At 46.4% G+C, this 13,557-nt stretch overlaps 1 protein-coding gene across 2 annotated transcripts; it reads left to right on the top strand.

The window, feature by feature from the left end:
* The first annotated feature begins 1,316 nt into the window (after positions 1 to 1,316).
* On the top strand, positions 1,317 to 10,236 carry LOC117968932 (leucine-rich repeat LGI family member 3-like). 2 transcript variants are annotated; one of them, XM_034916790.2, is made up of 9 exons: positions 1,326 to 2,191; positions 3,063 to 3,134; positions 4,655 to 4,726; positions 5,280 to 5,351; positions 6,195 to 6,266; positions 6,719 to 6,888; positions 7,202 to 7,366; positions 8,419 to 8,509; positions 9,055 to 10,236. In XM_034916790.2, exons 1-9 carry the CDS (start codon positions 1,989 to 1,991, stop codon positions 9,779 to 9,781), a joined length of 1,644 nt encoding a protein of 547 aa, XP_034772681.2. In that variant the 5' UTR covers positions 1,326 to 1,988; the 3' UTR covers positions 9,782 to 10,236. The 2 variants fall into 2 exon arrangements, with proteins under 2 accessions (XP_058864692.1, XP_034772681.2); XM_059008709.1 differs by lacking the exon at positions 4,655 to 4,726 and having other exon boundaries at positions 1,317 to 2,191.
* Positions 10,237 to 13,557: the final 3,321 nt, after the last annotated feature.

Raw genomic sequence — 13,557 nt, 5'->3', positions numbered from 1 at the left:
AGAACTTGAACACAGACCACTCAGAAGGATTGAAAACATCCTGAAATAGAAAGGGGCAGTCACTGCTTACTCCTTCAAGGAACCAGAGACCGTAGGGGTGAGGAGGGTCAATTCACCAGTCTCTCCACCCTTCTTTCATCGCTAGAGGCCTGCATTGGCACTCAGTCTCACCCTTGCCCCAGTGGACACATTCACAGGGTTGTGTGCGCACTCGTACTTGCCAGATAAGGAAGTTCTTGTGTTAAAGCTATTGGGAATGTTTGATAACCGCACTCCAGCCTCCAACACAGACACCTGCTGGAATGTGGAGCTAGGCTGCCACCTGCTGGTCATTCTGTGCATTACACGACACTCCTGCAACAGAAATAAATGCATAGCGTACAGTACAGCAGTGGACAAAAGTTTTGCATCGCCAAGAATTTCTGGATTTAGACACAATTAAAAAAAAAACAAAAAAAAAAAACTATACGAACATAATTTAGATCTTTAGAAACTACAAAATGATATTGCAACAGTCTACCGGAAGCCATAATAGTAGTACAGTAGTATTTTGTGTTAGAAATGTCCAATTTTCCGATTTGTCGGTTTGGAAAAGTACAAAGCGGTGTGTAATTCAATATGTTAACGTAACATTACTCAACAGGTTTCAATCGACTTTATGAAGCAAAATTAGTTAATTCTGTATAGCGGGTGATGCAAAACTTTTGGCCATAGCTGTATAGTATAGCCCCATGTAATTATTCCAAGAGAAATGTGCACAGTACCACGCTTGTAACACAATGCGACTCTTTTATGGGCTGTACTTTGTGCTATACTACACTTTGCTGTGTTTATGCCATTGGGTGCTACAGTACATTCTAGAAAGGTGTGGTTCATTACCTTCTCTGAGCTTTGCTACGCTCGTGTGCTTTTACCAGGGAATACAGCACGACTCTTTAGTACGAGTTAGTAATGAAATCATTGGAGGTATCGTTTATCGAAGGACAACATATTGGATTGACGATTTGATCCGGTATTGGAAGCGTCTATAGCATGCTTGAATTTACGTGGTTTGATCTAAGGTTGAAGTGCCCGAACCACCTTGCCGAATTGATTCTGTGAGCTGGGGGTGGTTTGGGATGGCAGTGGGGTTTCTCAGTCATGTCCGCAGGGGATAAATGCCCTATCCCTGCTGGAATGTCCCGTGGGTGTGGCGCTATTGAGCTGAGCTGTGGTCGATCGGATGGTGCCTGGCTCCGCCCCCTCTGACGTAAGGCTGCAGCTGTGGGGTCCAGGGAGCGGTCTGAGATCCGCGCTCTGGACGGATCTGCATGTAAAAGCACCCTCGCCTCCACGCCATTGACCACTGATCACTGATCAGATTGCAGTGTTGGGAATGCGTGACTGACGTCTTTATTCAATAAGCACATAACAGAAACCCAGAGCAGAGGGCAGAGGGAAGGAGACAGTTCTTCACACAGCGAGTAGTGAGAGGGATGGCACCTTTTGTGCAATGATTCAGTCCAGCCTAAATGATTAATTCGAGTCAATAACAGAACCAGCCAAGACTGACCTGCAATCTTTTGCGGGTTGTGCAATGACTGTGGTGGGTCTGCAGGTTTCAGTGTCCGTTTGCGGGTCTGACTGGCGCACTGCGGGTCACTTTGTGGGGTCTGTAGTTTCCAGCACTTGCTGGTTATCAGTTCATTAGCAGGCTGGTCCGGTCTCCCCTCCAGCAGTGACGGGGTTAAGTGCCGCTGTCTCTGGGAGCTAATTAATAATTCAATGTCAGGAGGCTTGCATAAATTCCTCTCGTTGAGCAGTGGGTGCATTCACTGAGCATCCACCCTGACTGCATACTAAACACTGCAGAGACCAGCCTCCTTCTCTCTCATCAGTATCATAACACAGCAAGCCAGCCAGCCAGCAACCCAGCGATCGCTGCAGGCAGTGCTGGGGAATCCTCTCTGGTCCCGGTTTAGTTTTTTTCTATTGGAAAGGGGGTGAAGATGCAAGGCCAGGGCTTTGGGAAGGGCTGGCAGTGGGGGTCGTGGTGCGCCCTGTGTCTGCTCTGCCTGGTGGCCTCTGCAGGGGGAAAGAAGGCTCCCAAAGTGCCCCGCTGTCCCGTCAGCTGCTCCTGCACCAAAGATAGCGCCTTCTGTGTCGACTCCGCGTCTATCCCCAGGAGCTTCCCTCCGGGCATCATATCTCTGTGAGTACTGCTCTCTGTGTCTCTCTCTCTCTGTTCAGAACGTTGCTGTTGGCAAGGATTGCCTCTTAAGTCAGGACACTAACAATGTACAATACAGACGTAGCCCTAAGAACAGAAGAGACGCACAGAGAGCTCATTGTAATTCAGGGACGGGTGCTGTTTCTGCTGCCTCTCTTGCCTCACTCTCTGGAATTCCAGTCCTTTTACGAGGAAGGTAATACGAGCGCACAGTGCCCCAAATCTTTCTGAAATTGTGTGTGTGTTTATGTAAATTAGCATAGCTGAAGACGTCATACATTTAACATTTTACTAAAAGTAAGCGTGCTCTAGTACAGCCAGTACAGGGACAAGGAGGTAAGCAGCGGGGTGTAGTGGTTAGAGCTGAGGGACTGGGAGGGAGGGGGGCAGTGTGGTCTAGTGGTTAGAGCTGAGGGACTAGGAGGGAGGAAGGCAGTGTGGTCTAGTGGTTAGAGCTGAGAGACTGGGAGGGAGGGAAGCAGTGTGGTCTAGTGGTCAGAGCTGAGGGACTGGGAGGGACGGAGGCAGTGTGGTCTAGTGGTTAGAGCTGAGAGACTGGGAGGGAGGGAGGCAGTGTGGTCTAGTGGTTAGAGCTGAGAGACTGGGAGGGAGGGAGACAGTGTGGCTCTAGTGGTTAGATCTCAGGGACTGGGAGGGAGGGAAGCAGTGTGGCTCTAGTGGTTAGAGCTGAGGGACTGGGAGGGAGGGAGGGAGGCAGTGTGGTCTAGTGGTTAGAGCTGAAGGACTGGGAGGGAGGCAGAGTGGCTGAGAGACTAAAGGACGCTTTGCAGTTGAACGGGGGTCTCGTGTGATTATGAAGAGAGCGTCAGTGTTGGTGTTGTGTTCCCTGCAGGACTCTGGTAAATGCTGCCTTCACTGAAATCCCAGAGCGAGCCTTCTCTCATCTCCACCTGCTGCAGTTCCTGTGAGTACCCACCCCCAGGCCTTCAGGCATTTAGACAGAGAAGGAAAAGACTCGTCCCCGTGAGAAAGAAGCCATGCAGAGAAACAATCAATACGGTGAAATGAACATGCTGGCCCTGGTTTGACAATGTGTTTGAATGAAAGAACTTGGAACCATAATATAGCGATCCAGTTTTATATATAGCGATTGTGTTTTTTAGTCTTGAATACACTGGTGGGAATTCATTGTAGCACTGTGCTGTATGATTTCTCAACACATTACAACTGCTGTTGTCTGCACGCTAGGATTTCTTCAGGGCAATACACTGAGATTAGTCCTACTTTCAAAATATTATTATTTTTAGTAGACGCCCTTATCCAGGGCGACTTACAATTGTTACAAGATATCACATTATTTTTTACATACAATTACCCATTTATACAGTTGGGTTTTTACTGGAGCAATCTAGGTAAAGTACCTTGCTCAAGGGTACAGCAGCAGTGTCCCCCACCTGGGATTGAACCCACAACCCTCCGGTCAAGAGTTCAGAGCCCCTAACCACTACTCCACATTGCTACCCTATAAAGTTAAACTCTGTTTGACATACAGCCTTTACATACTACGAATTCAAATGTAACAAACCATCCCCTTCTAAAAGTTTACTGCGGTATTTCAAAAACGGAAGACCGCAAAAGGACTGCGCAAATCGGCCAAGGTAAAAATCTGAATTTGAAGGCATTGTCGGTTGTAAGCTAATAACTGCTGAGGTGAATGCTTTGCTGGGCTTTTAGCGATATTAATGACACAGCTATTTAGAAAGGCAGCTTTCACCGTGGGTGTGCTTTGGACGGTTTCCAAATCAGAAACCTGGATTCTGGGCAATGTCATTTACTTTACAGGAGTGCTAACTAAGCTTTTCAAATCTGTTTCCTATTGGCACAAGCAATCTCATTGCGTGTCCCCTTTTTTTTGGTTAAATGATTCCTTTTCACCTGAATTGATGTGCCGTACAGCAGTAAAAACGGTTGCAATCGGACAAAGTTATAGAATGCATCCGTTTTTAATAGAGTTGTCTTGAAATAATCCAAAATGACCTGAAACAAATAAAGAACCAACAGTTTCTCAGAGCAGCAAAAAAGGGGGCAGTGATGATGCTGACAAAGCTAATGGGAGACGAGAAACTGGATTTTAAACCAGTGATGATAACAATAATAGCCGCAAAATCATAGCTTCTGACGGCTGAATCCGACAGGAATACCATCTGAATATCTTCTGCCCTTCCTCTGAGTTCTGAAGTGATATACAAGTGATCTGCATCATCAGTTACAAAGGAAGACGCGATGAACAGGGGCTGAATTCACAACGAATAAGACTCTGAGGAGAATATATCCGGGCGGTGTTCCTGTGGTGTTCTGTTCGTTATGAATTTGCGGCCGTTGTTTTAAAGTGTTAGCGATCATGCTCACAGAGCTGACAGGAGACGAGGGTTGGGTTAGCGCTCTGCAATGTTGTTTCTCACAAGACCAGGCTGTGTGTTCCAGGCTGCTCAACTCAAACACCTTCTCCCAGATTGCAGACGATGCCTTTGCCGGAGTCCCCCATCTGCAGTACCTGTGAGTCCCATCCTTTTCCAGCATGACAGTACAACTGTGCAATGAAATCATATTGCGTGCGCGTGTATTTGAACCCCCCCCCCACGCTGCTTCTGTAGTTTTGATTTGTTGTGCATATGAAAATCAAACGCTGGAACTGAAAATATTGGCAGTTGCGGGTTGAGGCAAATACACGCGTCTTGAAGTTTTTTCTTCAGTCACCACTAGATGGCGATGTAACAGTAGTGTAGACACTCAAGACAGAAAATACCACAACTTCACACGCAACGGTTAACCTAACCTTTAGCCTGTAATAAGTACGTCACATTGCATTGTGTGAGTGAGACGTGGTCTGGAAACGACACCTGACCCCCACTGGAAATCTACACTGTCCCTTCTGTTATTGATTAAATGAAAAAGTCAGCTTTGCTGTATTATGTTGCATATGACTATACTCAGTATACCTCCTGCAGTAAATAACCTGTGCTTACAGCAATGCTCAAGACTTAAGATAATTGAGCTGCAGAAACGATCAGTACTCTGTGGACGTTCATGCCCTCTGTCTCCTCTTCAGATTCATCGAGAACAACGACATCCAGTCCCTGTCGAAGCGCGCCTTCCGAGGGCTGAAGTCCTTGACTCACCTGTGAGTGCTGCTCCCCATTCGTTCAGACAGCAGGATCGCATTCTCTGTGCTTTTTGCTCGGGTGCTTGTGGTTAGAGTTAGGGCTGTACTTTTTTATTTTTGCACCATATTTCTTTGTCGTGTCGAGATCACGAAATCATTTACCTCAGGAGCTCGAGAAAACGGAAGTCAGCAATGCAGAAGTAATGACTTCCGCTTTCTCGAGGTCCTGAGATGATCTCATGAGTGGTTTTCTCGTGATCTCCACATAGCGAAGAAAGATCCCCCCCCCCCCCCCCCCCCCCCCCCCGCCTCCCAGGGCCTCGACCAGCCACCGTAGCGAGATGCAGAATGCAGTGAGAGAGACCAGATGGCGGCTGGCCAGTGAAGTCCACTCCAGCAGTGTAGGCAGGGGGCACTGGGAGACAGAGTGCTCCACCAGCTGTTATAAAATAGAACTTGGAGCAAACTCCTTCCCTGACACGGAGGCTGAGGCGAGCTGCAGAAGGTCCTAGCTGCAACGTTTATCAACTTGACTGTGTTTCTTCTAGTTTTACTTGAGTGCTTTGAAGTTCTAGATCGCGTAATATATCCTGAAGTTCTAGATCATGTTATAGATCCTGGAGTTCTAGATTGTTTTCTAGATCATAGTGTTCTAGATCATGTTATAGACCCTGTGGTTCTAGATTGTGTAATATATCCTGAAGTTCCTGATCATGTTATAGATTGTGAAGTTTTAGGTCATGTTATAGATCCTGGAGTTCTAGATTGTGTTCTAGATCGTGGTGTTCTAGATCATGTTATAGATCCTGAATTCTAGATCAGGTTTGCCAGTGTTAATGCCCCTTTCTGTTTCCTTTCCAGATCCCTGGCGAATAACAACCTGAAACATCTTCCCAGAGACATCTTCAAACACCTGGACATACTGACCGACCTGTGAGCACCAGCCAGCGCTTGCACACAATCACAACATGAACATGCCTTTCATTTCATTGCACTGCACCCCTATATCAGTGTGTGGTTGGAGGTATAATGGCTCACACTGACTTTTCTCCCTGGCTGTAGAAGGTTTGCAATGGCAACAGGCGCGTTTGTGCTGATGGAGTATAGAAAGAGAAAGGAAGGCTCTTCTGCTCTCCTAACAGCCTCCCTCTGCTCTTATACTCTCCTAACAGCCTCCCTCTGCTCTGTGCTGGTGGAGCAGAGAAACAGAAAGGAAGGCTCTTCTACTCTCCTAGAGATAGGGAGGCTCTTATACTCACTGAACAGCCTCCCTCTGCTCTGTGGGTTGTCATTCTTGCTAAACAAGAAATAATTGAACTGAGCTATGATTGCCCTCCTCTGCCTGGTACCAAGCCGTGTGTGTTGTGCCTCTGTGTGTCTCACAGGGACCTGAGGGGGAACTCACTGAGCTGCGACTGTAAGCTGAAGTGGCTGGTGGACTGGCTGGGAAAGACCAACACCTCTGTGCCGGCCATCTACTGTGCCAGCCCCCCCGAGCTCCAGGGCAGGAAGCTGGCTGACCTCAAGACCCACGATTTCAACTGCATCACCACGGGTAAAGGATTCAGGGCAGGGGTTCCAGTGGAACTTGAAGGGTAGGATTCGATTTAAGAGTTAGAGAGAACAGATTGGGTAAAAGCATTCGGGACTTCAAGTTTAAGTCAGATTGCGGTGACATTAACTTAGCCCCCCCCCCCCCCCCCCCCCGATTGGAACCCAGGCCTCCAGAGGAAGGTGAAAGGCTGGTCTAATGCATTGACGTGAACCCACTAGCACCACCTGTAGCCCCCCAGACTGGAACTCAGGCCTCCAGAGATGAAAGGCTTGTCTAGTGAAGCTGTTTGTTTGTTTTTTTTTCCACCCTGTAGAGTTCGCTGTCTATGAGACCTTCCCTTTCCACTCTGTCTCTGTGGAGTCTTTTGAGTTTGCCGGAGACCTCTTTGTGGCCTTCGCCCAGCCTGCCACAGGGAACTGCAGCCTGTACGTGTGGGACCATGTGGAGACGGTCTTCAGGAAGTTCAACAACATCAGCTGTAAGAAAAGCCCTCACTCCTTATCCCTGCGGCCAGGAGAACGGCTGATTGCCATAGTTCTGTACAGAGCGATGCTGCACAGCAGTGTGTCTTTGTTTATGTTGACTCAGAAATGTCTTCATCTAGACAATGTGGGGAAGCTATAAAAAAGGCCAACAAGATGCTTGGATATATTGTGAGAAGTGTTGAATTTAAATCAAGGAAAGTAATGTTAAAACTATACAATGCATTAGTAAGACCTCACCTAGAATACTGTGTTCAGTTCTGGTCACCTCTTTACAAAAAGGATATTGCTGCTCTAGAAAGAGTGCAAAGAAGAGCGACCAGAATTATCCCGGGTTTAAAAGGTATGTTGTATGCAGACAGGCTAAAAGAATTGAATCTATTCAGTCTTGAACAAAGAAGACTACGCGGTGATCTGATTCAAGCATTCAAAATCCTAAAAGGTATAGACAATGACGACCCAGGGGACTTTTTTGACCTGAAAAAGGAAACAAGGACCAGGGGTCACAAATGGAGATTAGATAAAGGGGCATTCAGAACAGAATATAGGAGGCACTTTTTTACACAGAGAATTGTGAGGGTCTGGAACCAACTCTCCAGTAATGTTGTTGAAGCTGACACCCTGGGATCCTTCAAGAAGCTACTTGATGAGATTCTGGGATCAATAAGCTACTAACAACCAAACAAGCAAGATGGGCCGAATGGCCTCCTCTCGTTTGGAAACTTTCTTATGTTCTTATTACATTGTCTTTAGACACAGTGCCCCCTAGTGTATAACACAGTCAGGTCTTTAGAAATGTGCAGTGAATTGTGGGATTGTAGTCCGAGGCAAGAGTTAACCTCTGATTTAACCTGCCAAAAAAAATACATATCCCAGCATCCCCAGCAGTAAATAAGTCAGTCAGCATGATTAGATCTTCAGGTATGGCCAAGGAAAAGTTAAAAAAAATGGACATACATACAGCTATTCCCCGTCAGTTACAGGAAGCAGGAATGGTTTTCTTCAGGCTGCCCCCCCGCCTCCTAACCCCTCTCCCCGTCTCTTGCAGCGAGCTCGGCTGTGTACTGTAAGCCCGTGGTGATTGAAGATTCGCTCTACATGGTGGTGGCTCAGCTTTTCGGAGGCTCGCACATCTACAGGTCAGAATGCGCTTCAGTAGCAAGAACCTTAAATGGTCGCCATAGAACTGAGACGGATTCAGTACTAAGAATCTTAATGAATCCACTTGAAGACATTGTGAAAGACTTCTACAGCTCTGGCCAAAAGCATTGCGTCACCCTGTAGAATTAAGTCATTTTGCTTCATAGAGTCGAATGAAACCTGCTGAATAAATGTTAACATATTGAATTACACACCGCTTTGGAGTTTTCCATATGCTTAACGAAAAACCTGACAAAATGTGACGAAATCCAACATGAAATACTGTACTACTATTATGGCTTCCGGTAGGCTTTTGCAGTATCATTTTGTAGCTTCTTTGAGTAAATGATGTTAAATAAAAGATCTAAATTATGTTCGTGCATATATATATTTTTTTAAAATGATGTCTCAATCCTAAAATTTTTAGGTGATGCAAAACGTTTATCCTTGACGTTTTTTTTAGTATCTCTAAATTGAGCGCTGCTGAGTGTTTAATAGTCATCTTCAACTCTTCTGAGTTCCTGGTGTAACTGTGTTCCTCCAGGTGGGACGGCGACACGGATAAGTTCATCAAGATCCAGGACATCGACACGGCACGGATCCGCAAGCCCAACGCCGTGGAGGCCTTCCGCGTGGAAGGAGAGTGGTTCTTCGTGGTGGCGGACAGCTCCAAAGCCGGCTCCACCAGCATGTACCGCTGGAACAGCAATGGCTTCTACTCCCACCAATCCCTGCACCCCTGGCACCGGGACACCCACGTCGAGTTCCTAGAGACGGAGGGCAAGCCCAGGCTCATCCTGTCCAGCAGCTCCCAGCCCCCGGTGGTCTACCAGTGGAACCGCAGCCAGCGTCAGTTCACCTTCCTCTACGAGATCCCCAACACCAGCGACGTCCAGATGGTCAAGCACTTCGTGGTGCGGAACGATGTCTACCTGTGCTTGACCCGCTTCATCGGGGACTCCAAGGTGCTGCGCTGGGAGGGCCAGCGCTTCGTGGAGATCCAGACCCTCCCTGCCAGGGGCTCCATGGTGGTCTACCCCTTCTCCGTGGGCCCGCGACAGTACATCGTCCTGGGCAGCGATTTTTCCTTCTCCAGGGTCTACCTCTGGGATGCCCTGACTAAGAGATTCGAACCCTTCCAGGAGCTGAACTTAAGGGCCCCTCGTGCCTTCAGTTTCGTCTCCGTCGACAGCAAGGACATCCTGCTGGCGTCCAGCTTCAAGGGCCACACCCTCGCTTACCAGCATCTCGTGGTGGATCTGAGCGCCTGAAGAACGTTCAGAACCCGACACACAAGGACGTGGTCCAGGACTAGGGGGTGCTCTTGTGCTTCAGTGATATTTCTGGTGTGCTGCAGCAATAGCTCACTAAGATCTGTGCATCTGCCTGTATTTTTTAATCAGAGAAATTGACGAGGCCATAGTAAACGATCATGCTGCCACTCCCAATAACACAACACGGGAATAGCGTCTGCGTTTTAGAAAGCAAACCCACAATAACTTTTAATGGTGGCCGAAACAGTTCACAAGAAACGTGCATGTTTACTATTTCAACCAGATTATTATACCTTTTTGATCATATAGATATATTACAGAGGAAGCAATTAACTAGTGCAGTATTAAAACTGGCGATCATTCCTAGCATTGTATGTTTTGTTTCAGTTCACCCTGTTAGCTGTGTATTACCATAGCAGGTGCCTGACTAATAAAGATATATTGTAACCATGTGACTGGGCTGTTGGAATGTGTTCTTCACTTGAAATATATCCAGCAGTGCACGCATGTATTAGAACACCTCAGGATTTGTCATTTGTATCCTTTATATACCCGCCTGCATGAAAACCTCTGGGTGGAAGACTGTGAGGACTGTGGTGTGGAACGTGCCTTCGTTAACTGTAGGGCTGCTCTGAAAATTACGAATTTAAATGAAGGAGAAAAAAAAAGAATGCAAATATATATCACACTTGATAATGACTGGAAACACGGGGTCTGAAGTCTGGGCTTTATATGAGGTAAAGGAAACAGCGTTTGGGCTGAACACCAGCTTCTGTGAAGAGTAACACAGTGTAGCAGTGTAAACTAGCACACACACACCCCCCCCCCTCATATTTCATGAATAGAGCCGCCACATTATGCGTTTTCTTTCAAATTCTGCTGCCTTTGTCTTTGCCCTTGCTTGTGAATAGAGCCCTGCAAGATTACAGCAGGGCATAGCACCGTATCACAAAGAACCGTACTGAGCCCACTGTGTTATAGGCTGCTTGAGTGCATTCATGAAAGGCTTGACTTCATTGGTTAATGGTCTGTCGAGGTGTAATGAGCTAAGACATTTTTTGCATAATAAAACCACCTGTTTTCCTTTGTCAATCCCCTTCACAGACTCCTTTCCCTTGGTTTAAGAAGCTTTTTAAGGAGAAATATACCCCAACCGCACACTGTTGTTCCATTGTTTTCCATGGAGGCCAGCCGTTCCATTATTACTCAGTAACGGCTGGGAGATGGAACTCAGTAACGGCACCTGTTCTAGAACCATTGCTTATTGGTGTTCTGAAATGGATGTGTTGCATTCCATCCATCTGGAGCCGCACGCTCCCCAGTCCCTTCGCAGAAACGGGATGCGTGACATTAAAAAAAGACTTCTGCTCGAAATGTTCGCCATTGAATTTATTAAGTTTCTTTCACTGTTTCTGACTTTGGGCAGGCTGGAAGTACAGAATCAGTACCTTTGAATGGTAGAAAGAATAACCAATATTAATCCAGGTTATGTGTCGCATTCATAACAGCATAGGCATTAACATTTTAGATCAACACAGCGTGTCTGCTTAATGATACACAGACACACAGACAGACAGACAGACAGACAGACAGAGAGACAGACAGATAGACACACAGACACACACACAGACACACACACAGATAGACAGACTGACAGACACAGAGACAGACAGACAGAGAGACAGACACACACAGACAGAGAGAGACAGACAGACAGACACACAGACAGACAGACAGACAGACACACCGACAGACAGACAGACACACAGACACAGACAGATAGACAGACACACAGACAGACAGACAGACACAGACAGACACACCGACAGACAGACAGACACACAGACAGATAGACAAACACACAGACAGACACACACACAGACAGACAGACACACAGACAGACAGACACACAGACAGACACGCAGACAGACAGTCAGACACACAGACAGATAGACAAACACACAGACAGACACACACACAGACAGACAGACACACAGACAGACAGACAGACAGACACGCAGACAGACAGTCAGACACACAGACAGATAGACAAACACACAGACAGACAGACACGCAGACAGACAGACAGACAGACAGACACACAGACAGACAGACACACAGACAGACACGCAGACAGACAGTCAGACACACAGACAGATAGACAAACACACAGACAGACAGACACGCAGACAGACAGACAGACACACAGACAGACAGACAGACACACAGACAGACAGACAGACAGACAGACAGAGAGACAGACAGATAGACACACAGACACACACACAGACACACACACAGATAGACAGACTGACAGACACAGAGACAGACAGACAGAGAGACAGACACACACAGACAGATAGACAGACACACAGACAGACACAGACAGACACACCGACAGACAGACAGACACACAGACAGATAGACAAACACACAGACAGACACTCACACAGACAGACAGACACACAGACAGACAGACACACACACAGACAGACAGACAGACAGACACGCAGACAGACAGTCAGACACACAGACAGATAGACAAACACACAGACAGACAGACACGCAGACAGACAGACAGACAGACAGACAGACAGACACACAGCTGAAGAACTAAAGTTTTAAATAATTTAAACCTTTTGTGTGCATACAAAAAAAAAAGAAAACTTAGAAAAAAAAGTTTTCAAACTTAGATTTATAGATAGACAGATAGATGGATGTTGGCAAATATAAAGGTTGAGATTGTTTTAGTCGCACAGTATTGGCTCATAATATCAAAAGGCTAAATGTTAACAAATCATATACAGAACTTTCCAAAAGCACTGGTGTGTGTGTGTTTTCAAAGGTCCCCTGGTTCCTGAAATCAGTATCAGCCATGAGCGAATGAACACAAAACAAATATCTTGACAAATAACACCTTAAAGGGGAGTAGAATCATTGTTTTTGCACCCATTTAATTGCAGTTACTTGCAGACGTGCTGTCTGCGTGTTAAGGTCTGTAGAATGTGTGTGTGACTGTGGGAAACAGCCGAAATACAGGACAGTGCTTCTCTTTGTTTGTGTGAGGGCTTTGGAATGGTGGGTATGTTGTTTCCTCCCTTATCAAAGTTTCCTGTACTAAAAGCAATGCAACGTGTAATAAAGCCTAGTGAAAGCACAGTAAAGCATAGGTGAGCATTGTAAAGCACATGGAGGTATGGTAAAGCATCTTAAAAAAAACTTAGCAAACTATGGTAGATGCATCGTACAAACATGGAAAAGAAACTTCTATAAGGTCCAAGTCAGTAGTGTTGTCCCTGGCAGTCCTTAACCAAAAATGTATTTTTGAGGGTGAAATGAAGAGAAAATGCCATACCCAGCCATTCTGCATTGCAGTAAGTGGATCATATTTGAGGAACCACAAATGGGCATACAATCCCCTAGTCTTGCTGCAGATCATTCGTTGCTTCCAATCCTTTGAACGCTGCTGTATGACAAGTTAACAACGGGCTTCCCTTCACGCCTCTGCAATCTCGACACGTCTGTGCGAACAGCAGCCGGAACACACAATTCAAAGATAGCCATTTTATATTGAGCCGTTTATCACCAAGCCTATTGGCATTTAAATCAGCCCTCAGCGATATGCGATCGCTTTGCCTTGTCCTGGAAGAACATTCTTCCAAAGAGATTCCCTGCGTATTGCTGCCAGAATCTCATTTACAGTGTGAACGATCTTGAGTGGGTTGACCTGTTGATTATACGTCCGGTTTGACCGCTTAACCACCAATCTATGA

Source organism: Acipenser ruthenus, chromosome 37 (assembly GCF_902713425.1).
Source record: "Acipenser ruthenus chromosome 37, fAciRut3.2 maternal haplotype, whole genome shotgun sequence".
Classification (NCBI taxonomy): domain Eukaryota; kingdom Metazoa; phylum Chordata; class Actinopteri; order Acipenseriformes; family Acipenseridae; genus Acipenser; species Acipenser ruthenus.
Note: the sequence above shows the minus strand (reverse complement) of the source record. Positions and strands in the feature narration are given on the sequence as shown.

Bases quoted from the DNA above. Each gene is read 5' to 3' on its own strand.
- LOC117968932 (XM_034916790.2), top strand. From the start codon at position 1,989: ATGCAAGGCCAGGGCTTTGGGAAGGGCTGGCAGTGGGGGTCGTGGTGC. The intron at 3,135-4,654 runs GTGAGTACCCAC...TGTGTGTTCCAG, and splicing joins CTCCACCTGCTGCAGTTCCT to GCTGCTCAACTCAAACACCT. The intron at 6,267-6,718 runs GTGAGCACCAGC...TGTGTCTCACAG, and splicing joins CTGGACATACTGACCGACCT to GGACCTGAGGGGGAACTCAC.